The sequence below is a fragment of the Syngnathus floridae genome, chromosome 5 (genome assembly GCF_059516105.1).
Source record: "Syngnathus floridae isolate MCC-2025c chromosome 5, RoL_Sflo_1.0, whole genome shotgun sequence".
In the NCBI taxonomy this organism is placed as follows: Eukaryota; Metazoa; Chordata; class Actinopteri; order Syngnathiformes; family Syngnathidae; genus Syngnathus; species Syngnathus floridae.
In genome coordinates this window covers 3,655,645-3,680,763 of record NC_142417.1, presented here as the reverse complement: position 1 = coordinate 3,680,763, position 25,119 = coordinate 3,655,645, and the positions used below count along the sequence as shown (strand labels likewise).

The following is a 25,119-nucleotide window of genomic DNA, read 5'->3' as shown; positions in this document are numbered from 1 at the left end:
TGCTGTGATTTTATTCGATTATTTTGTATTGTTGGCTCTTGTGTCAACTTTGAGTTACACAAAATAAGTTCATCAAAACCAAAATAGAACACAATTGAACTAAATAAGCACAAACGCACCTCTGATTGGTCTTTTCCTCCTCAGCACCTCCATCCAATCAAAACAAGGTAGCTCATCACTCAGTTCCTGTGGATCAACTTCAAAAGTTTGGAAGGAAATCACCGCAAATGAAATAGTGTGGCACGTCCAAACACGTTTATTTGTGCTTGAGAGCAAAGAGGAGAAGTCGAGTGGAAGTTTTTGCCGTCAGCTGGGGAGGAAAGGCTCTCCGAAGACGTTCCCGTAGGAGGTCTTAAGGAACCGCACATAGTTCTGCAGGCTGCGGTTGGTCTGGTCCGACTGGTCCAGACGCTCCTTCAGGTTCTTTAGCTGGTTCTGGAAGCGACGCTCCATCTGCAGAATGATTTTAAAAATGATCTTGACAACTACCCCTAATTAAACAGTTAACAACTAGCTTGACAACTGGGTCAACTACCGATACTTTTATGTGACATTGTGGACTCCCTCGACAACTATTTCTGGATCACGAGTGTCAAGGTCACCTCTTCCTTGCTGCGATGCAGCTGACTGAGCTGGGCCTCGGCCCGACTCAGTTGTTCTTGCAGGTCCAGGGCTTTGGACTGTGACCTGCGCTCCTTGTCCAGGACTCTCTCCACGCTTTGGCGGGCCTGCTGCTGGGCGTCGTCCAGGGTTTGCTGCAGCTGCTGGGCCAGGACGGCGTTCTCGCGGCTTTTCTGATCTAGCTGTTGCTCCACGCTAAGCACGCTGACCTCCTTCAGGGTGAGCGCCTCGCACATCTCCTTGTTCTCCACGCGCATGGACTCCAGCTTCCTGCAGACATACACCATTTTTTGTTTTTAATCTTTTTTTTCTCCATACTGTAGTCAGGAGCAGATGTGCTGGTACTAAATTAACGTTGGCACGTTAACGTAGCTCAATTATTTTTTTTAGGGGGTGGGTTGCCTTTTTCCCTCCCCATTGAACCTAATTTTGAATGGTTTTTTTTTACTACTTCCTCTACTACTTAAATAATGATGGGAAATGGCAGTAGCAAGTTGCTGCTACCTTTCCAGGTTGACTATCTTCTCTTTGAGGACGTTGTTCTCCTCCAGGAGCAGCATGTTCCTACGCTGGAACGCCTCAAGTTGAGAACCTTGTTGTTCCACCTTAAAAGTAACACAAATGGAACAAAAAATGTACATGTACACCATCTAAACCCAAAGAAATTGTTTTGACATCCAGATCTGAAGCACCCAATTAAAAATCTCGACATCCACAGATCAGCCACAGGAAGATCTAGAAAGTCCAAAATAAGACAGATAAATCTTAAGTGACGCTACCTTGTGTCTAACTTCAGCAAGGGTGGTGTTGTGCTCCAGGTTCTTCCTCTGGTGAGCGTCGGCCTCCTGCTGCGCCTGCGCCAGCTGATGCTCACTGCGGCGCAGGCGCTCGGGAAGCGTTTCTAGCTGTCGCAGGCGTAGCAGCTCCTTCCTCAGCTGCTCATGCTCCCGCTCCCGTGCGGCCGTAGCCTCCTGAGCCTTCAGCTGGGCCTCGTTCATCTTCAGACGTTGCTCCTCACGCTCCAGATCTGCCTGCTGAGCCTGGCCGACAAAGCATCCAGTTTGGCCCAGTGACAGTTTACGTAAATCTATTTTGTCAGAGGTTGTGATAGCTACTCCATTCTTTAGCTTATGTTAGCTACATGCTAACATGCTTGTGAATCCTTGATGGACAGCTCAATGTAGCGTACCTTTCTCTTGTATTTGTCCAACATGGCTTCCCGTTTATTGTACGATGTCCTAAGCTGCAGTGTTTCCTCTTCAGCGACTTGCAGTTTCTCCTCGCTGGATGTCAGCTCCGCCTTGAAGGAAAACCCAACCGCTCACTTACGGAACTTGCTACGATTGATTGCGATGTCCCATACCTGCAAAGACTCTTTGTCTAACGTCAAGGCGGTGTTCTGGGCGCTTAGATGATGGAGTTGGTTAAGGAGCTCCTCTCGTTCGCTGCGACTCCGCTCGTCAGCTACGTGGTGCTGAGCGTTCCACTCGCTCACCTGCCTGGGAAAAGACAGTCTCGCCTCGTTTCATCTTTAAAACGAAGGCCTACTTCAATATAGCCTAGCTTAATAATGTAGCCCAGCATAGTTGAGTATGGTAATAGTCAAGTCTGGCCTACTTACTTTTCATTTTGTAAAGTCTGCCAAAAGTCTGTCGCAATCCAACATAGTCTGTACATTGAATAATCTGGTCCAATAAAACATGGCCTGACGTTGTACTCACAATTGGAGCGCAGCCACGTTGTCCTCCAGCTGACTTCTGGCCGTGGCCTCCTTGGAGATGCGCAGGCGTAGCTCGCTACACGTGGACAACGCTTGCGCCAACTGGGACTCCTTCAACAACAACAGGCGGTTCTTTCCTTCTGAGGGCATTCCCGTTTTTCATCAAGTACCCTCTCCTGTAGTCTCTCTGGTCTATCGTAGTCGAGTCACATTGTTTTGTGTACCTTCTCCTGAAGTCTGGCTGCCATCTGCCTGGACGCCTCTTCGGCCCGCTCGGCATGGCGGGTGAGCAACGCCAGGGCCGCCTCGTCGTCGTTTTCCCGTCGTTGCTCGTAAGTCTGCTGCAGACACTGATTTAGACAGGGTTTAGTTTTTGTCACACAGTTTACATAGTCTAGGACGGGGTAGGTTAGTTGAATTAGCATAGCCTATTCTAGTCTTGTCCAGTCTGTAACCAGATTTATAATTGCGCTAAATTCAGATTAATATGTCAAACTTGAATGCAAAGTGGACCTGCAGCTGAGCGGCCATTGTGACTTTTTCTGCCTGTAGTCGACTCAGCTGAGATTCCAAATGGTCTCGAGTAGACGACAAGATTCTAGAAAGCTCCTCTGTAGTCTTGGCGTGGTCCTGACACGGAAGACAGAGAGAAATAAACACGAGCTGCGGAATTGATTTATGAAGGCTGTTTGTCAGATCTGAAATGTACAACAGCATTTGCAAAAAAAAAAAAAAAAGGGAAACCGTTCTGACTGTTGCGTAACATGCTAAGTTGCGGCAGTTGCCCACCTTCTCAAATTCCAAAGACTCTATAAGCTGGGAAGCTTCTTTCTCCTTGCTGCAAAGCTTGGACACGAGTCTCTGGAAGACACAAAAACATCCAAAAATCTATTCTGTTCACAAATTCCATCCAATTCATCCTTGAGCTGATGGCAATTGTGGTCGTGATGGTTAACGTTGTGATTATGTTATGGTTATCGTGATAGATGCTCACTATATTCTCAGCCTCAACTTCGGCCAGCCTCTTCTTGAAGGCTTCGTTCTCGTCAGAGCGTCTCTCTGCTTCGCTCTGCTGAAAAGACAAAGAAAAAGCAACAGTAGTACTGTACTCGTACAAGTCTTGTCAACAAGCATGGTCAGGAAGACTTGAATGAATTACAAAATACTAGTTTATCATAATTTAGTCATAGGATAGCATATCCAGGGGTGTCAAATAGTTTTGAAACCACAGACTAGTAAAAACTGTTTTCAAAAGATGAATGTGCTAAAAATTGCTAGCAACTTCTCTATTTTTCAAAATTTGTAATTTTAGTATTGACACATGGAGTCCATGCGAAATTTGTCACATAAAATGATGTGGCGGGCCGTATTTGGTCCCCGGGCCTTGAGTTTGACACCCATGGTCCTTTCCAGCACTGCTTGTACCTGCTGATGGCTCCAGTCTCTGAGGAGGTCCCTGAGGCTGTGATTGGTGTTGTCAAAAATCTCCATCCTCTCCATGAGAAGCTGACGATGCCGTGTGAGTGTGGACATCTGAAGCTTGGACGGACGCTTGTCCTGCGAAGTCCACCTCCATCTTGTTAGTGTCAGCTGCCACCACCCACATATAGACCTTTCCAAAGTGTTTGTAAACAAAAGGTGCCAAGATACTTTCGGGTGGCAGAAAGTTGAAATGTAAATTATGATCCCACACTCAGAAGATGTTTTACATTTGGAAGTCACATTAGCGAAGCCGAGAAGAAATTATTATTCAAGGTGTTTATCCTGTTTTCTCAATGACTCTACCTTGATCAAATGCAATAGAAGGGTTTGCTCGTGACACCTGGAAGTATGTCAAGGTGAAAAGGTCAACTGCCATGGACAAGCCGGTGGACAAATTACCTTAGCCAGGCCATCCAGGGTTTCCTTGAAAGAGGCAAGTTGATTGGCTACCGCCACGCCATCCACTTCCACCTCCACCAGGGCCCGCAGCAGGACCTCCGTCTCCGAGGGCGGGACCTGTCCTCTGACATGCAGACAAAAACTCGTCCAGAGCTAGCACACTTCTATTACGTACTTGTATTATTAAAAATAAAAAAAAGTAATAATCTAGCAGGTTAATTCTACCACAGTCAAGATAATAATTGTCAATTATGGGTATGTGAAGCCCTTTGAGATGTTTCTGTGATTAAGGGCTGGATAAATAAATTTGACTCGACTCAATAAGTGGGTGTATTGTTCTTGCATGTTACTTGTTTGAACGCTGGCTGTTTCCTTGCTCTTTGAGCAGCAGGCTGATGTTCTTCCTCAGTATCGAGGTGTCATCATCTCGCTCATCACTTTCCCGCCGGACATTATCTGACTGCACTCGGCTTCTCTGAAAATAAAAGCACAAGATAAATAAGACAAACATCATATAATATGCCAATGTTAACACAAAATAAAAGAGGGACCTGCTCTCGTCTGCAAGATGAGATCCCGGGAGGGATCCAAGGGGCTCGACCGGTAGATCTCCCACGATCCCCTCTTGGCTGAACATCGCTACTCCTCTCCTGCACAACAAATAGAACCACAGTTTAGGAGAGTAATTGCTGATCCAAGTCCATGGTCTAATCTATGAGTACCATGTTCATCTACAGTAATAGTCTAGACCAGGGGTCAACCCTGGTCCTCGGGGTCCCCCAGGATTGAAGAACCCCACTATCATTGCATAGTTTTGTATAGTAATCTAAGTTTAGTACTAGACGAGTCTACCATATAGACTACATGGTTTGTGCATTAACAAACTATACCTTAATGCAACTTTGTGTGATTAAGAAAACAAACTTGTCCAGAAAAATCGAGGTATGTTGTACGAGTATTCACCTGCGAGGTCCTGATAGGGCTCCTTCTCATGTGAACGTGCACCGGTGTGCTCTCCACTACATGGACGTGTACGGGAGGAGGAGAATGTCTCGTTCTCATTCTTGCCCAATGTAAAAAAAACTTAACGTCATTACACGTTTTACCAAAAGAAACAACCTCCGATATTATTTTCTAAATAAAAAAGCATCACTCCCGGATTATTTAAGTCATTTTTCCAAACGTAAAAGAGACTACGAATAACTACCGAACAATGTTTGGAGCGACAAACGGTCGCCTTCTGATTGGCCGTGCGGTATAACATATGCGCATTCTGATTGGGTTATTTCAAGAGTCAGGCTCGGTGATTGGCAGAGGTTTGATTGCTGTTGCTCGTAGTTACCCCTCCACTGAGCGACGCTTGGGTTTTGAAACGCATCCTGTTAATTTAAAATTAAAATATAAAAAAACAGAAACTTGGAATTAATTGCGCTCATTTCCATATTATTCAAAAATTGCGGTTCCAAAAAGAGCGCGCGCGCTATTCCGGAAAGAGCTGTAGCATCAAATTAAAACGTCATGTTTCAATATACGCAGTTAACGAAAAGGGAAATGGTCGTTCATTCTTTTCAATTTTAAGTCGTAGTTTTATTTGTTTATTTCATTTAATTTGGTTATTTTTCCTTTACTTTGTTTTTGTATGTATGTTTGCCTATTTTGTTTATGTAAACGTTGACAATGTTAAATAAAGATAAGGGGAAATGGTCGCGTTTCCGGGTATGACCGAGCATAAAAATCATCGTAGAGAAAATCGCTCAAAGTCCACAAATGTTATAAATCAAAGTGGATGTTTCTTAACCCTGTACATAACGTGTTGTGACCAAACACACTTTTAAACGGACCAAAGCATTTCCGAGATGGTCATTTGCCTCGAGAATGCGGTTGTCCACGCTTAGAAAATAAAGTTGGCAACGGCCCGAGCTTGCATCTTATCGGCAGGTGTATCGGTGCGCTAAAGCTTGCGTCGCACTGAAGTGATCATCAAGATGATCAAAAATGGAAAATAATGCTACTTGAGGCCGCCGTGTGCCAGCCAGCCGCGGAGTGTGTCGACACAAAGGGGAAGCGCCGATACCCTCGTTCTGTTGGGCATACGGACACGAGCTGGCCTCCGGCTCGGATAACCATCACCGCATGGCGTTGTCCGGCCGCAACCACGCTACTCGGGGGTCGGCGATTACGCGTACAAATGTTCGAGAACCCACACGGCCTTCAGGTTGAAGTGGTCACCTTCCGCAGGGCGGCACTTCTCCTGGTTCCCGGGGCCATATGCCCGCGGTGTAGGGCATGTAGTATTAATGGGATTATTTAAAAAAGATTTAACAAAATTGGACTGTCCTTGAATAAATCACAAACTGGAACGATGATGACAGAAAATTGTTTTTAAAGTAACTCAAAATGTCTCATCCAACGTTGGATTCAAGATTTTTTAGGGGGAAAACTGCATTCAGGTAAGGTTTGTATTTTAACCTGCAAAAAACAGACACTTCAAAAACAATTTTTAAAATCTTATTAACGGATGGAAGTTATTGCACCCCAAAGTGATTTTATAGCTGAGCAGCTGTTGTTCTAAATTGGGCCTACCAGGCGAGCTCTTGTCCCATCACCGTCACACCGTTCATGTTCAAGGTCTCATCGTAGATCATCTGCAAAGAGAAAACTTTGCCTCCAGCCTGCAGATCACTCCAAGTTCCTTCATCAGATGACCTACTGTGTTTGAACACTCCAACACACAGGTATATACACATGAACATTTTATTATTGAATCAAAAAGTAAGTTTACACCTCAAACAGTTTCTTTCCCCACTGCCAAGCGGAAAAAAAGGTGAAGCTGTTTTTTCTTTTAAATATCCATGAAGTGACCATTGTGGGGGCCAAAATTTACAAGCTTTTTTTTCCCATTTTGTTCTTTATTAAAAATGTCATTTCAAATTCCATGGATATCTGTAAAACAATACAATGAAAACAACAAAAAAATAAGTCCCATAGAAATGGTGTCAAAATAACGACTCTTACACCCCCCCTCCCCGTGCACTTAACCCCCCCCATACTAGGAGCCAACATGCCTCCCCTCCCTCTTAACATGAAAGGAATGAGCTGTTGGGGGTAAAAAAAAAATCTTCCAAAAATGAAAAGTAAAAAAAAAAAAAAAAAAAGATAATGAGGTCTTCTAGTGCTAAGGTGACTACACCATGGCTTCTCACCACACCTGAAAACAGGAGCACATCTGTGGGAAGTGTCTTCAAATTCTACAATTCTATTTTTTTTTTATTATGTAATATCTTCAACAAGAGAGCAAGGAGAGATGAACCCCAAGGGTTGTTTGTGTAGGTACGTATACTCACAATTGGGGGAGGAAAAAGTGCCGCCGGCCTTTTCTTAGAGATCGAAACGGAACCCGCGGGTGAAGGAGGAGAAGGAGGGGGCGTCCGAATGTCAAAAATGAAGCGCACGCATGGACTTAATAAAACAACGACAAAAACAAAATGAACAGCAAAAATAAACCTTTGCTCCCGAACATGAATTGATAAAGCAAATGGGGACTAGAAAGGTGAGGAGGACACGGCCGGGCTTTTCAGTCGTCTTCTCCCTCGTCGTCCTACGTGGGGAAAACAGCCAAATTAGTCACATCGATCTATCTATCCAGCCGTCTAGCAACCGGTAAAAGAAATGACTCGCTAGCTACCTCTCCATCTTCTCCATCATCATCGTCGTCGTCTTCTCCATCCTCATCGCCCTCCTCGTCGATGTCCTCCAGGCCTTCTTCATCCTCTTCGTCCTCTTCGCCTTCGCCCTCCTCGTCGTCCATGTCAGGGACCTGATGACAGCAATGCCGTTTTAACACCCATTTTTGTGTGTGTGTGTGTGTGTTTCTTTGTGTGTGTGTGTGGGGGGACATACCAGGTAGTACTGCAGCGGGTTAGGCCAGATGTCATCCTTAATGACCTCACCCAACTCGTCAGCGCCGGCGTCAGCGTGGTCGGTGAACCAGGTGAAGAAGCTCTCGGGCTCTTCGTGTTGCCTCTTGCGGCCTGCTTTGTTCTGCGTCTGACTGGAGCGTTTGGTCAAGTCCTTGTCAGAAACACACACATCCAAAATTCCATTTAAATGTGGGGAGAAAGGCTGCAGAAAAATCGCGACGATATTAATGTGCCGATAAAGATATCTATTACACACAAGCGTGTGAACAAATCTGGCTTCGAATGAAATTTTTGGGACAATTAAGGGACTCAAAAAGAGACACGTTATTTAATTCAGTAGGGATGTTTGACACCACTTTTGTCAGACCAATTTTCACTCGCCGATACTTCTTTAGACGTGTTCAATTTCATTCCAACAATGGTAAAAAAATGTAAGGAATCATCTTTCTGATGAGAATAATACGCCCATGTGTCAAACTGCCGCAGCATAATGCCAATTACCCGTCCACCCCTATTATTCAGTATACATATCATTTTGATAATCGATTATCCAACAAACAAAATGGAGTGGGACTGAAAAAAATACATAGAGGGAGCCTCACAAATAATGCATATCGGCATTTAGGGACTTACCTTTCCCGATTTCCATTTGATTTCCGTTGACTTTGAAGACGGGTCGCCGCTCTCGTTCAGGTGGAATTCTTTGGAAAGGACTTTGTTTTCGAAGTACGGGTTCTCGTCGAAATACTGCACGAAACGCAAGCAATGTCAACTGCGCCTTCATTTTGTGCCAAGTGTGAGAAGGGCTTCGAGATGTACTTACAAAATCTATTCTGTAGCCTGACTTTATGTCTTCAAACTCTGTCACCTCCACTCGGCTCAGGTAGTGAAGCGCCTCTTCATCCTCCTCCCCCAGTAGGGCGGATACTTTGGGAGACAAAAATTCAAAAGAAGCTCAGTAAAAGCAAAAATAAAATCAGCAGGCCGTCGGGTCGCACTGCTCGGGGTCCTGACCTTGTGGATGGTTGACAAATGTGGTGACCCAAAAGTTGGGGATTTTGGCGATCAGTTCTGATCTCTTCTGAAAGAACGGCTGGCGGAGTTTGTTGTACTTCTGTTCTACTTTCAGGATCTCCTCACTGGCCTGCTCGTTCAACCTGCTCACAAAAAAGCATTTTTTAATAAAAAAAAATCATGCGTTCAAACAGTCCATGCATGATGATTCGATTGATGTGCAAAAGTCAATTTTTTAAGACTTCAGTTCATTTTTTGTAATTATTTAGACATTTAAAAAAAATTATAATGACATATTTGTGTGTAAAACTTTATTACGTCACTTTCAAAAGTACACTTTTTTAAAATGTCAATCAAATGATTTAGCTGAGCTTGAACGTGCTTGTGACCCAAAATGAAGGGGGGGGGGGATCACGCCAAAGAAACAAAGGAGTTTTCTCAAGGCTACAAATTAACATTACCTGTCGATTTCATTTTGAACTTCATCGATGTGTTCAATTGCTTCCTGTTGCTCCTTTTCTGTCGGATGGGAAACAAAAGATTACAAAACGTTAGTATTTGGCACAAGAGGTAAAAATGGATTTGGAGGAGGCAGAGCTACTTTGTACATTCGGGCCAACTAAACCACGTAAGAATTCTCGAGAAATCACAATGGAAGTCCGACATTGTGGTGCAGAGTTGCGTTCAGGGCCAATCGCGGGACTTGTGGCTCGTTGTTTCCTGCCGGCTGCTGGCCGCCTCCGAGGCCGCGTGGTTTAAATGTGGGACACACAACTCGACAGTTGAGCGCAACGCAGCCGTGCGGGCTAGCTAGCGAAGCAGAAGCCCTCAAATTTTTCATTCAGCCCCAAATCCCCATCGTCCCCCCCAAAAAACTCCTAACGTGTAATTTACGTGTTTCTTCTTTCAAATGGCTTTCAAACGCAACCAAAAAACGTCGATGGAATAGCGTTAGGTAACCGCTACAACAACAACACGCTAGCGCACACGCTTGCGAGTAAAACGCAAATATTTGAAAGGGACTACTTTCATTTGGGCGCTTGTGGAACGTCACAATCCGCTTCAAAATCGCGAGGAACATGAAAGTAAATGCGCGCGAGGCCAACTCGCGAGGCAAAAACGCCAGCTAACGATGCTAAATGGAGGAGGAAAAGAAACGGGGGGAAAGCTAACATGGCTTCCCCCGTGCCCGACAACAGCACGCTAAGCTAACAAAACGAGCCACGATGCCGACAAGCGGACGCAAAATAGTCGAATCCAAACACAAACGTGTGGCAATGCCAACAATAGACGAGGAACGGCAATAAAAGCGAGAAGAGACCACGCGTGGAAAATGCGTTGCGGGGAAGAAAGTGAGGGGGGAAAATGGCGGTGAAACAAGGAGGCCGCCATGACGCTTACCGGAGGTCTCGTCCGCTCCGTCGTGGTTCGAGTTGAGCTCCTTTTTACTCACTTTTGCCGCCGAGGCCGACATGGTTGGTCGCGAGGGGAGCAAATAATAAGAAGCCGGGTCGGGGTTGCAGGGGGTTCTGTTCTCGAGAGAGAGCGAGAGCGCGACTCAATGGGCGTAAAGTTGAGGCGAGATGAGGGGGGGGAAAGCCACCAACGTGCTGCTGGCGTGCGCGCACACACAATGTGAGTGAACGAGGACGAGCTCGCACAAAGTAAGATAGGAGGCGCTGCTGGGATCGATACAGAACGTCGATTACAACGTTGCGCTTGATATTGACGGATACCAGTAATCATAAACTTGGTATTACAATGAATTGTCATTCATTCCAAAATTAAACTTAGATCAAAACTGTTTGACTTGTCATTTTTATTTATCTGACTGCCCTCAGCTTCTGCAGATCATTTGTAGGATAAGTGGCTCAGAAAGGGACATGAAGTTATTTGTCTGAGTAGTTTTATCTTTTTTTTTTCTGAGTGATGATTTTATGCGCTTTATTAAAAATACTGACAATGTATGTAAAGAGTTTCTCTGCTCTTTTTTTCCTGCACAAATATTTTTTTTTATTCTTACAAAACATGTTTTCTATATACCGATAATAATCATATAACCCAAAAACCGCCAGGGATTTTTTTTTGAAAAAAAATCATAATACAAATAAATAAAGCCATCATGTTATCATTAATGAAGCAAACATATTAAAATTCAAGCAAACATCAAAATTGTCATAAATTACGAATAACGATGGGTGATATTGGCCGTAGACGATGTGGGATCGGATCGATAACAAATGTTTCAGTATCGCGCACAACTATCAGAAGCCTCACGAGCCCGCCTCCCACTCGCTGCTGCCGCCTGCCCACCAGCGAGGTCTGGCAAACTCCGCCTCTCAAAATAGGGCACCATCCGAGCATCCTTCGACCCCGTCAAAACGCACCCAATGCAATGGCCGACGCCCCCCCCCCGGCCAAGTCAACCTCCTTGGGTCAAACGTGTCTTTTATCGACTTGATCCCTGCCTTTAAGCTTCTTAAGGGCGCTTGTCAGCCGCGGGCTGCATTTAAAGCCTAATTGCAACAAGACTTTTGTGGTTTTAAGTGGTTACGTTAATTACATTCGTCAGTCACTTCCAACGGAATAGCAACACGTGCCCATACAGCCCGTTACTTACGCTAAACTTGCAAAATGACACCAAATTGCAGTTCAAATTCAGAGGTGCCTGTGGTTTGCGGTTGTCCGTGAAGGCCACATTTGATCAGCCAACTTTAAAGAGGCTTTGAAGTAGCGACTTTAAAACATGTCACGCTTCCTACCACTTCCTGCAATGACTTTTAAAAACTAATTTCAATTAGTTTCACCAAAATGTAGAAAAATATGTTAGATTACTGCACAAATCGGCATGATGGTGATGATTTCAGGCTGTCCCTGATAGTCACGCCCGACCAACTAGATAAAATGACATTTTCACACACAAGTGGTCATATTTTGGCCTATACATAAAAACCATGCCTGTTTCCTGTCTTGACTTTATGATTATCTATGCCATTAGAATAGAAACAACAAAATGTGGCAAAATACATCACCGTAATACTTAAGTTTGCTATGGCTTCAGGCTGTCCCCGAAGGGACGCTTTAAGCAATTGCTTCTTAAAAATAACTTGAATTTAGGAGAAAAAAGGACTTTAAAATTCTGCAATTCAGCTGTTTCGCACATAAACGTTCTACAAAACAATTGCACCAAAGTAAATGTGATTAAAATTTGTTTGAAAAAAAAACCCCATTGTTATTTGCTGCTAAGTCATCAACTTTGTGGTACATACTTGTATTTTACTGCCCCCTGGTGGCCAACGTGCACACACCACAAGGCCCAGCACAAAACCATTAAACCACTGCAACCTGAGGCAGTTAAATTCCTTGAATTCTAATTCTATTGTTTTAATGTCTGTGCGTGTGCGTGTTTACATAGACACAAACACATCAATTATATCTTCATAAAACCATATTACAATAAAATAAACATTTTCCACAGCTTCATACATGTTTCTGGTTAGTCAAAATCCAAAATGAGAATTATATTCCTATTACTAGTTTTGTTTTTGTTTTTTTTTGTGTTGCTGCTCTGCCATTAGAGTCGCTAATGAGTTATCCCATCATTTGCTGGCCTATCTGCACGTGAACACGTGAACTCCGACCGAGCCCAGATCAGTGATGGCACCCTGCAGAACTCCTCCCTCCCTTCCTCCCTCCTCCTCCTGCGCTCATCCTCCTCCCCGTCCTCCTCCTCCTCCTCTCCCTCAAGGGGAGCAGATTAGCTTTGGCAGTGTTGTCAGATGCAGCAGGAAGCGGATGCGGCGGGATGCGAGGAGGCAGACGGGATGGAAGTGGAAGAGGAGGAGGAGGAGGAAGGGGAGGAGGAGGCTTTCAAGGAGAGTGAAGGTGGAGAGGCAGGACTGTTCTGTCGGAGGATGATGACACATTCTTAGTCAAGAACAACAACACTAAGAGGTGGGCTATCCATACACACGTTCTTCTTATTGCGTATGACATTTTGTGTCCATTTGTGTGTCAGTGTTGATTTAAGGACAACATCATGATTTCAGACAGTTCCCAAAGGAGCTAAAAGACTTGATTGAGCGATGAAATGAAACCATTGCAAGCAAAGTTACGATTTTGGATTGTTCCTGAAGGAAACGCCTGATTTCGGTCCACTACGATTTGGGACTGTCACTAATGGCAGTACAAGTCTTGTTGGAAGGATAAAAAGGTAATTAAACAATTTTGCGTGAGGGAAACTATCATTTAAGATTGTCCCTGAAGGCCACAGCAGAGCTTGATCGGTTGACAGATTAATAGATGGAATGATTAGACATTCAGTTGAGAAAAGTTATGATTTCCGGCCTTCTGTAAATCGAGACTTGTATGGAGAAGTGATCGACAACACGAGAGGAAGAATGTTTTCAGACTGCGCCTGAAAGTGACGCAAGACCCGATTTTGATTTAAAATGGGAGTAAAAGATTCATAGTGGAAGGAAATTGACACTTTCATACGGTATCTTCAAGGCCCCCTTGACCTGACAATTAGAAGATACCTGTAGCTTAGCAATTTAAGACCTGATTGACAAATCAAAGACAACGAAAAAGATATTGGATAAGGTAATTCTGGATTAAGGATTGTACCTGAAAGCAAATCTTGACTTCATGAGACACCTTTGTTTGTGTGTCCTGAACTGGCTGGTCCCCAGGATTGCGCCAATGTTTTCCACGGCTCAGCAGATGTTGCAGGACAGCCGCTCCAAGATGAAGCTTCTCCGCTTGCACCTCATCAAAGTGGCACAGGCCCTAAGTGAGCAAGACGACCAAGAAGATAACACCACAACGAATCAAGGTTTGCAAGGTCTTGAAAACAGTATGACATGATATTAACATACGCTGCTCCTAAAATGGTCGGGATAGGAGATGAAATTTTAGGATGAAGTCATTAACAGGTTGCAACTGAGATAGGGAGTCACATGATGTAGCTGATTGAACTTCTTGTTACAGTATAAAAAAAATCATATTTGTTCTAAAAATGATTTTCTTTTTTTTTGTCCAAAATCATAAATATGACTTTGGCAATTATGCAAAGTGGTTGACGACATATTTTCATGCCGTTGTCAGGACTTTCAGCGCAGTCGAGATGCGTTCAAGTGCAATACGTATTTATCCTTCAGAGACGTCCAAGGCGGATGTCCGCCTGGCTGAGCTGCGTCACTACACGCAGCGCGAGCACGACGCCCTGCGGCTGGCCGAGGACGTGCTGGCTCAAGTGGATGCCGTGTCCTCACCGGACGACGAAGCTCGCTGGGAGGTACGATGGAGGCGCTCGGAACGGCGGTCGGGGATCTTGTGGCCATGGCGGGACGTCATCGATGGTGTTCTACTGACGTCAGGCTGAGATGCGGCGCGACTACTCGTCCCAGCGCTTGCGTCTGCTGCGGGCGTCCGTGGAGGCGTGTCTAAGGGACGACAGCGGGATCACGGACGATGGGAGCGACGCCCACTCGGACCCTGGTCCGTGCTCGGCGGCCATCTTATCCAGGCGACCGGCAGCGCTGACAGGTTGGAAAGCATCGAGCATGAAAAAAAAAATGGATTCAAGCTTTTTACATCAGATACAGCAACGTCATGAGTTTGATTTTTTTTTTTCAGGAAGGTTGGAGGTCAGATTGCTCGGATGTGAAGATTTGATCTCGGCTGCTGATGACACAACTTCTGGTGAGATGATTTATAAGTTTTAGCAGAAATATCTTGCTTCATTTTCAGGACCTTTTTACGCATGAAATTTGGACTTCATCATGGATTTTTTTACCTCGTCAAATTTTGACTTAATTTGTGTTTGATTGTAATTTCCCCCCTTATAAATTATAACTACTTATTGACTTCGACAAACGGTGACTTTCGTCTCGCAGAGGCGAGCGCCACCTTGAGGCTAGACGGCAGAGTGGTTGGCAGGACGCGCTGGGTTGCAGCGGGCAGGCTGTCCTGGGATCAGACCTTCTGTCTCACGTTGGAGCGGGTGAGTCCACATAGGATGCTACTTACAGTCACACTCTTTACATTTTGTAAAAATAAAAAAAATAAAAAACATGATACGAAATCAAAATTTAAACAAGTTGTCACATTATCTCACTTATGATTTTTTTTTCGAAAGATTTCCGTCACATCAGTGGTGGGAAAAAAATGTTTTTTTTACATCTTAAAAACCTATCACTTGAAAATAGATGTGTGGACTTTTTATTCACACTATGTATGTACAAATACTTATTATTGCTTATTTATTAACATTTGAACTTGGGGTGACGGCACAGTGTCGCGAGTTGGAGGTTGAGGTGTTTTGGCGGGATGGCGGTAAGATGTGCGCCCTGGGCTTCCTGCGCCTGGACCAGCTCCTGGAGCAGCAGAACCAGAGGCAGGAAGACCAAGACAACAGCCAGGCCACTCCACTCGAGTGGCGTTTAGAACCCACAGGCCTCCTCCATGCTCAGGTAAAGTCAATCTACAACCAGGAACTTTACATTCCCACTATTTAGTATTTAGTCCACAGAGTGACCTGACTTAATCCACCACTATAATATTCCAAGTCATCAAAAGTTCAAAACACAACATGAATGATACCGTATAATATGAACACGACACGAACGTATAAATTTGAAAAATAATACTTCATACTCACCAGAAATGCTGATTATTAATTGCATTCACGTGTTTTGGTAGTTGCTCAAGTATGCACTTTGCTTGTTGCCAATAGTAGTTGAAGATTTCTGTAAAACGTAACAAAAACCAAACAAAAAAAGAATTACACATGAAACAAAAAAAGAATTACACATCCATGCGATTCACATTTTCTCCTATGATATAGTCTGCTAGCTTTATGCTAACGCACAATGTAAAACGCCATTGACTGGGTAATGAAAATAGCATTGATGTTGTGGTATTATAATCCTTTCGGCATCAGGTATTTGAATACAAAAAAAAAGCAAGCTACATGTGATATTATGAAAGCTATAATAATATAATTTATATTGGCTGTTTGTGATTACTTGTGCTCAAAGTTTAACTTTGTGGACACGGTGGTGGAGCGACAGCACAAACTACGACGCCAGCAATGCATCTTCACTAAAGAGAGAGGTAAACACACACACAAACACACACATGCACACACAAGCTCTCATGTATAGTCTTCTGTGTGTGTTTGTGCGTAAAGGTAAGAACTTTCTGCGTGCGGCTCAGCTGAATGTGAACTTTTCCACGTGGGCTCACCTGATGCTGAGCGTGCTTCCCGGTTACGCCTCCTTCACCACTGACTCCGCCCCCCAGCCGTGCAAGTCACAGCCGCCGAGGCCGCCGAGGCCGCCGAGGCCACAGTCCCAACCGCCAAGGTGGTCCTGGCCTCCCCTCATCGTGTGATAATATCATGATTTTTTTTCCTTCACCGCTCTCATTTAGTGGCATGCCAACGAGCGTTAGTCTTTCCGGCCACCACGAGGTGACGCGAGATGACGACGATGCCTCGCATGGTGATGAAACCTCGGAAACAATTCAGCAACAGACGGTGAGCAACTTTTCAATGTGTGTGTCCGGGGAGATCACAGTGACTGAAATAAACATTGTTATTTCATTGATTGATTGGCAGTCGTCCTTCAGCAGGAGAGAAGAAAGCCAAGGAGACTCCGCCTCCGCTCTCAAGTACTCGTAACAACATGCATAAGAACACACACTAATGTATTTCACACAAAAACACCCACAAACGCACAAGGGTAGAAATACAAGAACGCACAAACGGAAACATAAGAAGCTACACATGAGAACAGGCGCACAAGAACCAACTTGAAGGAGACATGGAAAAAAAACGAGACAAAAACATTGACGCACAAATAGAAATACAGAAGCGTACACACACATGCACGACAACACACAAGAAAAGCACAGAAACCTAAATGGGATTATACACAACAACCCACTTGACACAAATCGCAACACAATGTTGTAACCCTCTTCTGCTTGTTCTGTTTCAGGCTGCGCACGTCGGATCTGCGCTACATTTCCGTGCTGGGCAGAGGTCACTTTGGCAAGGTAGCACGAGCTCAATGTTTGTTTTTGTGTTTGAAAACCATCTCCATATGCGCCGGTTTGTTCTGTAACTAGTCGTAACTGTTGTCGTCGTAAATGTTGCATCATTTTCAAAGTTAAACTACAATTCTTGTTGCCATACCTTTGGAGTTGCCGTACCTCATGTTGTTTTAGAAGATGTACTCGAAGCTGGGTCAACCTGGTGACTGCGTTGCCTTCAGGTGCTGCTGGCCGAGATGAAGTCCACGGGCCGCCTGTACGCCGTTAAAGCCTTAAAAAAGAGCGACGTGGTCAGACGTGACGAGGTGGACAGGTGGGTGGGTGGTCCGAGGCGTTCACGTGGTCGCGCTTCACCACACCGTCTTTTACGTGTCCGCCCGTGCAGCCTGATGAGCGAGAAGCGGATCCTGGAGCTGATCAGGACGCTGCGTCACCCTTTCCTGGTGCAGCTGCACGCTTGCTTTCAGACCAGAGAGCACGTCTGCTTCCTCGTGGACTTCCTGCCCGGGGGAGACCTCATGATGCACATACACAACCGAGCCTTCACGCCACAGCAGACCCGGTACAGTGCGTGTACTTTTCACTTCACTTTGACTCAACCCTTGTTTCCCTCGAGTGTCTATATCGTATATTTTCTATGGCTTGCAATACTTTTTAGTGTAGCTTGATTTGATTTGACTGTGCTGCTGTCATGCAGATTCTACTCGGCCTGCGTCTTGCTGGCGTTGGAGTTCCTCCACGTCAACCACATCATCTATCGGTAAGCCCGAGGTGAGCATTCTTGGATGCCACCCTGTCTGACTATGTGCGTCATGTGAACACAGAGACCTAAAACTGGACAACCTGCTGATGGATGCCGACGGCTTTGTCAAAATGACCGACTTTGGACTTTGTAAAGAAGGTGGCAAGAGCGTCGATTCTTCCTCACACTCTTTTCTGCTTGTTATCAATATTATTTTTCTGTTTTTCAGGGATCGGTCACGGGGATCGCACGTCCACCTTCTGCGGAACGCCAGAGTTCCTGGCACCCGAAGTACTGACTGACGACGATTACACACGAGCCATCGACTGGTGGGGGATGGGCGTGCTCATCTACGAGATGCTGGTGGGCGAGGTCAGTTTTGGGGGTCCAAACGATTCGAAATTGTCCTGTTAGTACGCTGCTCATACAGTTATTAATATATAAAATATTTAATTGTAACTGTACTCACTGTATTTTTATTTATATTTTTGGTCATGGTGTCTCTCTGCAAGTCGCCATTTCTGGGTGAGGATGAGGAGGAAGTGTTCGACAGCATCGTTAACGGCGATGTGACGTATCCGCCCTCGCTTCCGCCAGACGCTGTGGCAATAATTCAGAAGGTAAACACGATTAAAGCGTGTCCAATCTTTACGTGATGTCAGTGATTGTCTGTTGTAGCTGTTGAAAAGGAACCCGCTGAAGAGGCTGGGCAGCGGAGAGAGAGACGCTAATGAGTTGAAAGGGGAGACATTTTTTGAGGTATTCAAAAATAAATAAATCACACACCAAGCTAACATAGCAAGTTGTTGTTAGCTGTCTTACGTTTGATGATTTCGACTGCATGGTGACCTCCAGGACGTGGACTGGGATGCCCTCCTCGCCAAGCAAGTGTCGCCGCCCTTCCTGCCGTCCCTGAAGACGTCGGCGGACGTCAGCAACTTCGACAGCGACTTCACACGTCTTCAGCCCGTCTTATCTCCGCCCTCCACACCCGGCAGCCTCTCGGCCCAGCAGCAAGAGGCCTTTGCCGACTTTGACTTCTGCGCCTTGCATGGTTGACCAAGCGATCCCCCGAGCCACTTCCTGTCACCGCTTGACTGTGATGAGTGCCGCCCACTGCCGTGACCACACAGGATGACTCACGTGACTCCTGCATGGTACCTAGTTAGCTTTGTTTCAAAATAGCAATTAAAAGAGCCATAGAAATGCTAATAGAGCCATACTTGTAGTTCAAGGCTGCAAACTAGAAAGTCATTTAATCATCAGAGTACACAGCTGACATGCTCAAATTTCAAATATGTCAAATGTCGACATTCCTCGTGATGGTCTCAGTATGCCAAAAAAAAAAGGGTAACACGGGAAGGAACCTAGTTGACTGTTATAAACTGCTATTAATGCTACGTGTGAATAAACAAATGACTGTAAACGACAACACGACCTCATTTGTCTTGTCCTCAATAAATACATACACACACTTACTGCTTGGTCTCTGACTGGCGTGTCTTGTTCATTTACTTCTGGGGCAGCATGGCTCAGCCGTAGAGCCGTCGCCCCCCAACCACGGCCATTGTGACCATGCCGAAGTGTCTTTGAGTGTGAACCCCCAGTTGCTCCCTATGGCATATCATCAGTAGGTTTACAAGGAAGCAGTGTGAAACACTTTGAGTACCAAAGGTAGAAAAGCACTTCACAAGTGATCAATCCTGCTGCTCCTCTGTACTTCCTGTTTGGTTCATCGACTTCCTCCTGGGTTCCGCAACTTCCTGTTTGCTCGATACAGATCCTGTTGAATTGAACTGCTGACTTCGGTTTTATAAGAATGTGTGTTGGGTTTGAAAATAAGGTTCACGTAACAAGAGGAACCAACTCGGACTTCACTGAACTACTACTTCCTGTCTGATTGAGCGATTCAGGTAGGCCAGAACCTGCACTGTGCTTTCAAATAAAAGTAACAGGGAAACTGTTAGCGTGAGAATCTCTAGTCGTTAAAGTCTTGAGCATCCCGGAGTCCCGGACTTGAGGGCGCTCAAACGGGATTCTGGGGTTTCCTGTGGTAGACCTGCTCCCAGGCCACGGCTCCGCACACGCAGAAGAAGTCCCACAAGTTGCAGAGGACGCCGCGGTCGAAGGGGCTGTCGTCATCGCCGCACTCCCTCAGGTATGCGATACGGTGGCGGGACATAAACTCCCAAGTGGTGCAGTTGATGGCCACCAGGTAGATGTGGCAGCCCAGCAGCACCGACACCACCGCCGAGAACACGCCCACTACGCACAGCGCTGCCAATAGGAAGCCGTTGGAGCGGAACCACGACTCCCAAGTGGGACTGGGAGAAATGCCCGAGCTGGAACACCCCACAACAGCCACGCGTCATTGGCTGACATGCATTTGTGCAATATAGGACTGCAGTTAATTTGTCGATTGTTTTTTTCATGAATGTGCGTGCATGAGTGACGTACATAGCGACCTGTAGCGCCCAGAGCAGGGTCAGCAACTGCACCATCAGGTAGAGCACGAACCAGCGGTGGTTGCGCTCACCCACGCAATTCTCGATCCACGGGCAGTGGTGGTCGAAGCGACGTACGCAGCGAGAGCACGTTGGACAGTGCTTGGCTCTCATTGGCTGCTGCTCGCAAAACAAACACAAATACAGGAAGTGAAACTTTATTTCAAACTACACTTTTTTAAAGTTACATCCGCTTAGCTTAAAACTAACAATGTAAAATGCTACCCTTCACGAGGCTAAAATAAGCTATGCAAAGCCAAGTTAAGAGATTAATTGAAATATTTTTTTTAATATTTCTATTTTATCTTTATTGGCAATGTTTCTCACCTGTAGCATGCAAAAGCCACAACGCCGCAGACGGCAAGTGGAAGACTGAGGCATCATGGACTCGGTTTCCAGATCTGCAGGCTGCAAATGACACATGCAAATTAAATACACTTCTTATTCACACAAGAATAACATCATTAGTGCACCATGAAGTCACCTTGACAATGTCGGTGAGGACAAAGCCAGGGTCCATGAGAGACACGACAAAGTACAACAGCACCGACAACACCACCAGCAGGAAGAACAGCACAGGAACCGTCAGCTCGCCGCGCTCCTCGCATTGGCGCAAATCTCAACACAAGAAAAAGTACAGCCCCATTTAACGCAATATTTCATACATTTGTCTTTAGTTATCAATCTATTTCATATGGACCCCAAGAGGTGACATTTTGGCGAGGGGGGATCATTAATTTGTGCCCACTCGGTAGATATTATGGACGCCCAAAATACAAAATAACATTAACGAAAGAGCAAATCGAGCGCACCTGTTATAGAACCGGTGTCAAAAATAAGGTTGTTTCTTGCGAGGGTGCGCTCGATTTGTCTACCAATACGTCCAAACGGATAGAGGGAAAGCTCAACTTTTAAGTATTTCAACCCAATTCGCGCGCATTTAAAAACACTTACCGGTGTTGTGCACAAACAGAATCAGCGTTATGAGCCAGGTCAACACGGTGTGTGTTGCCCGTACCAGGAAACCGGTCCGGAACATGTTTTGAACCATGTTACAAGCTAAAAGTAATCACTAAATCTGTATGGGTTCTTATTCGTTAGCCACTTAGCTAGCAAGCCAGTTAGCTAACGACAACCCTCGCTTAAAACACCATAAATACAACTGCTAAACTAACGATAGCTTGTTTGAAACCTGCATTTTCAGCTGGTTCGTTATATAGAAGCTACGTGGATGAGTAAAAGCGTTAACACACGTTAAACGCGACATAATTTAGGTGAACGTCATGGTGAAGCGTCTCCGAAATTCAGCTTCCGTGTTCTAGTACGGATACTCGCGCGGGACAAATGTTACGGATGATTTTCTTCTTCGTTCTTGTTTTTATTCTTCGGCAGTTTACCTCCTGATATAAGGGGCATGACTGCCACCTACTGGGTCGAAGGTTATGACGAGATCTCCGGCACTAACTAACTAACTAACTAACTAACTAACTAACTAACTAACTAACTAACTAACTAACTAACTAACTAACTAACTAACTAACTAACTAACTAACTAGACAGAGTACACGGCGTTGATCATTGTCATCTCGAAACATTTACTTTTTCAAGCTCATGCTTGTGTGAATGTACAAAATGAAACATGTCAATGAAAAATAAAAAATGCACATTACTGAATTAAAAAAAAAGTTTAAACAGCCTTGCATAACGTTCTAATATTTTTAGTATATTTTATTTGTATTGAGTGATTCTGTCATCTACCACCAGAGAGAGCTTGCGTACCACACTTGGAAAATCACCAAACCACTATTGCTAGAAGGAAAATTTCAGACCTGGAGAAGAATAACATTGAAATGATGACAATGTTTTGGATACAGCAATATTGCAGGGGACTACACTTTTAGGAACATTCACTTTTCATGTCCGTAAGCGTACAGTCAAATCGGCCCCGTGTGCGCAACTTTCACCGAGCTTTTTTCTCTTGTGTGTGTTCTCATGTGTTTGACCATGTTGGACTTGTGGGTGAATGTTTTACCACAAACTGAGCAACAAAAAGGTTTTTCTCCTGTGTGTGTTCTCATGTGTGATGCCAGGTGTGGCTTTTGAGAGAATGCTTTACCGCAAATGGAGCAATTGAATGGTTTTTCTCCTGTATGCGTCCTCATGTGTGATGTCAGACTATGTTTTTGAATGAAGGACTGGTCACACACTGAGCAACGAAAGGGTTTTTCTCCTGTGTGTATTCTCATGTGTGATGCCACGCAGGACTTATGAGAGAACGTCTTTGTGCACAACGTGCAACGAAAGGGTTTTTCCCCAGTGTGCGTTCTTGTGTGTAATACCAAACTACGTTTTTGAATGAATGTTTGACCGCAAAGTGGGCAACTGTAAGGTTTTTCTCCTGTGTGTATTTTCACATGTGACACCATGTGTGACTTCTGAGAGAATGTTTTATCACAGAATGAACAACAAAAGGGTTTTTCTCCCGTGTGTGTTTTCATGTGTGGTACCAGTTGGCGCTTTTGAGAGAATGCTTTTCCACAAATTAGGCAGCGAAAGGGTTTTTCACCTGTGTGCGTTCTCATGTGCGCAACCATACTACGCTTCAGGGTAAATCGTTTCTCACAAAGTGAGCAAGAAAAAGGTTTTTCCCCTGTGTGCATTTTCATGTGCGTTGCCATGTGTGACGTTTGAGAGAATGTTTTATCGCACAATGAGCAACAAAAGGGTTTCTCTCCTGTGTGCGTTCTCATGTGTTTTGACATGTTGGACTTATTGGAGAATGTTTTGCCACAAACTGGGCAACAGAAAGGTTTTTCTCCTGTGTGTGTCCGCATGTGTGATACCAGATTTGGCTTTTGGGTGAATGTTTTTGCACAAACGGAACAGGTGAAGGGGTGTTCCCCCGTGTGCGCGGACATGTGTTGCCCCAGTTGACGCTTTTGAGAAAACGTTTCACCACAAACAGAACAACTAAAAGGTTTTTCTCCTGTGTGTATCCTCGTGTGTGATAACATGGTTCGCTTCAGTATGAATCGTTTACCACAAATGGAGCAACCAAAAGGCTTTTCTCCTGTGTGAATTTTCATATGTGTGACCATGTGTGACGTTTGGGAGAATTTCTTACCGCACACTGAGCAACTGTAGGGTTTTTCTCCTGTATGCGTTCTAATGTGTTTTACCATGTTGGACTGATTGGAGAACGTTTTACTGCAAACGGAGCAACAGAAAGGTTTTTGCCCGGTGAGGATTCTCATGTGTTGTGCCACTTGTGTTTTAAAAGAGAATGTTTTCACACACAAAGGGCAACAGAGATGTTTTTCACTCATGTGCGATGGTGTGTGGCTACCCAGGGTTGATGTGAAGGGTTTACCACATTCTGAGCAGGTCAAACGTTTTCCAAGTGTTTGCGAAGCTGCTTGATGGTTGGACTGTTTGTCGTCACCTTCAAAGTTTGCGTCACTCTCCATGTCGTCGCTGTCCGACAGGGGAGCTAAGAGTTTGTATGGCGACGGCCCTCCACAGGAATCTCCCTTTCGACGAGGATGATGACACTTCGCCTGCTTGGGTGGTTCGTCTTTGACGCAGATGACGGTCGACGGCAACTTGCTGACATCATACGTCTTGTCTTCGTCTTTAATATGCAGTGGTGGTGACTCCTCCGCTTTGTCTTCGACGGGAGTTTGCTGTTCCTCAGTTTCTTCCTCTTGAAAGGTGAGCGGCAGTGGATCTTCATCCTCCTTAATGCAAAGGGGACGAGGATCCTCCTGCTGGAAACTGGAGCGAGGGGCCACTTCTTCACGATGGACAATCAGCTGCTGGACGTCTGCAGGGCACAAGCAAGTACAATGAGATTAACACAAACTGCCCAAAAAAGATGCACTGAAGTGGTGGAGTTTTGTTCTCCACGGTAAAACTTTTTGTGATATAAACTAGAGTTTTCTAGCTTATTTTCTGTTTTACTGGAGGTATTTTGAGGGGGGGGGGGGGGGGGGGGGGGCGATTGTGGTCATTAAGAATCTCAGTGTGTCCAGTACACCCCCCACCTCAGGGCTATCTACGCGACTGATCAATTTCTGTCGCAACATGATGCCAGTAAAATGCGAAAATAGACAACGTAACTCTCACCAAATTATAACACATTAATTTAGCATCTTTTGGCTATCAACTTTATCTATGCAAAGTAAAACTATTTGGAGACCGTCTTTAAAACGTCGGCCGCAGTTGCAGTCAGGGTAAAACTATCCTTCCCGAATTGAGTTGCTTTTATTTTATTGATATTAATACGTTCACTGAGAATATCTTTACTCTATTCTTTAATATCCAAAATATCAAATGTATTATACAAATGGACATGTGATCAGACCTTGGTTGTAGGACGCGATGTGACTCTTGCCAGCAACTTCCAGTTGTTTTTGTTGTCGCTCGTTCTCCTCGCACGAAGCCATTTCTTTGTTGAACAGTCACAACGTTTTTATTATAATTAGTTATTATTAAAACTTTTACATGTTATTTTACCCTCGTTTGATTTAACCGAGTCGCCGTCTCACAACTTGTGGAGTCTTGAAGCCTTGCCGACTTCCGCCTTTTTCTTCTTCGATGGTGTATGCCCGGCAGCAGTTAACGCTGTAAAATATGTGACCGCTACCTTGAGGTGGTATT

At 44.9% G+C, this 25,119-nt stretch overlaps 5 protein-coding genes and 1 long non-coding RNA gene across 12 annotated transcripts; 2 read left to right on the top strand and 4 right to left on the bottom strand.

Moving 5' to 3' along the window:
- Window positions 1-233: 233 nt before the first annotated feature.
- On the bottom strand, window positions 234-6,922 carry odf2a (outer dense fiber of sperm tails 2a). Of its 6 annotated transcripts, XM_088375597.1 has the most exons (17): window positions 6,806-6,922; window positions 5,186-5,285; window positions 4,774-4,872; window positions 4,573-4,697; window positions 4,223-4,346; window positions 3,767-3,898; window positions 3,336-3,413; window positions 3,131-3,202; window positions 2,855-2,971; window positions 2,566-2,691; window positions 2,343-2,452; window positions 1,985-2,120; window positions 1,811-1,921; window positions 1,401-1,661; window positions 1,126-1,226; window positions 603-891; window positions 234-453 (listed from the first exon to the last, which is right to left on the bottom strand). In XM_088375597.1, the coding sequence occupies exons 2-17, from the start codon at window positions 5,282-5,284 to the stop codon at window positions 307-309; spliced, it is 2,127 nt and encodes a 708-aa protein (XP_088231723.1). In that variant the 5' UTR covers window position 5,285; window positions 6,806-6,922; the 3' UTR covers window positions 234-306. The 6 variants fall into 6 exon arrangements, with proteins under 6 accessions (XP_088231723.1, XP_088231724.1, XP_088231722.1 ...); XM_088375598.1 differs by lacking the exon at window positions 6,806-6,922 and having other exon boundaries at window positions 3,336-3,410; window positions 5,186-5,484; XM_088375596.1 differs by lacking the exon at window positions 6,806-6,922 and having other exon boundaries at window positions 5,186-5,483.
- Window positions 5,863-7,201, top strand: LOC148397513 (uncharacterized). Its single transcript, XR_015858552.1, has 2 exons — window positions 5,863-6,672; window positions 6,863-7,201. It is a non-coding gene; the product is annotated as an uncharacterized LOC148397513 (long non-coding RNA).
- LOC148397512 (protein SET-like) lies at window positions 6,963-10,802 on the bottom strand. The gene is made up of 8 exons (XM_088375736.1): window positions 10,558-10,802; window positions 9,618-9,675; window positions 9,157-9,299; window positions 8,966-9,069; window positions 8,776-8,889; window positions 8,123-8,293; window positions 7,908-8,039; window positions 6,963-7,820 (listed from the first exon to the last, which is right to left on the bottom strand). Exons 1-8 carry the CDS (start codon window positions 10,628-10,630, stop codon window positions 7,797-7,799), a joined length of 819 nt encoding a protein of 272 aa, XP_088231862.1. The 5' UTR covers window positions 10,631-10,802; the 3' UTR covers window positions 6,963-7,796.
- Window positions 10,803-12,586: 1,784 nt separating this feature from the next.
- LOC148397510 (palmitoyltransferase ZDHHC12-B-like) lies at window positions 12,587-21,815 on the bottom strand. 2 transcript variants are annotated; one of them, XR_015858546.1, is made up of 13 exons: window positions 21,415-21,815; window positions 20,945-21,078; window positions 20,788-20,868; window positions 20,414-20,580; window positions 19,436-20,298; window positions 18,779-19,106; window positions 18,426-18,556; window positions 17,574-17,714; window positions 16,405-17,485; window positions 15,818-15,905; window positions 14,430-14,696; window positions 13,813-13,944; window positions 12,587-13,716 (listed from the first exon to the last, which is right to left on the bottom strand). XR_015858546.1 is itself a non-coding variant. In XM_088375739.1 (5 exons), exons 1-5 carry the CDS (start codon window positions 21,509-21,511, stop codon window positions 19,983-19,985), a joined length of 795 nt encoding a protein of 264 aa, XP_088231865.1. In that variant the 5' UTR covers window positions 21,512-21,815; the 3' UTR covers window positions 19,180-19,982. The 2 variants fall into 2 exon arrangements, 1 of the variants encoding a protein (XP_088231865.1); XM_088375739.1 differs by lacking the exons at window positions 12,587-13,716; window positions 13,813-13,944; window positions 14,430-14,696; ... (3 more) ...; window positions 18,426-18,556; window positions 18,779-19,106 and having other exon boundaries at window positions 19,180-20,298.
- Window positions 12,932-19,393, top strand: LOC148397511 (serine/threonine-protein kinase N2-like). The gene is made up of 20 exons (XM_088375594.1): window positions 12,932-13,110; window positions 13,848-13,990; window positions 14,316-14,452; window positions 14,535-14,703; window positions 14,794-14,859; window positions 15,054-15,160; window positions 15,453-15,629; window positions 16,197-16,272; window positions 16,349-16,523; window positions 16,591-16,696; window positions 16,778-16,830; window positions 17,160-17,217; window positions 17,436-17,527; window positions 17,600-17,776; window positions 17,912-17,974; window positions 18,039-18,115; window positions 18,186-18,328; window positions 18,469-18,576; window positions 18,635-18,715; window positions 18,812-19,393. The coding sequence occupies exons 2-20, from the start codon at window positions 13,858-13,860 to the stop codon at window positions 19,013-19,015; spliced, it is 2,202 nt and encodes a 733-aa protein (XP_088231720.1). The 5' UTR covers window positions 12,932-13,110; window positions 13,848-13,857; the 3' UTR covers window positions 19,016-19,393.
- Window positions 21,816-22,068: 253 nt separating the features above from the next.
- Window positions 22,069-25,072, bottom strand: LOC148397509 (uncharacterized). The gene is made up of 3 exons (XM_088375605.1): window positions 24,976-25,072; window positions 24,824-24,907; window positions 22,069-24,283 (listed from the first exon to the last, which is right to left on the bottom strand). Exons 2-3 carry the CDS (start codon window positions 24,903-24,905, stop codon window positions 22,395-22,397), a joined length of 1,971 nt encoding a protein of 656 aa, XP_088231731.1. The 5' UTR covers window positions 24,906-24,907; window positions 24,976-25,072; the 3' UTR covers window positions 22,069-22,394.
- Window positions 25,073-25,119: the final 47 nt, after the last annotated feature.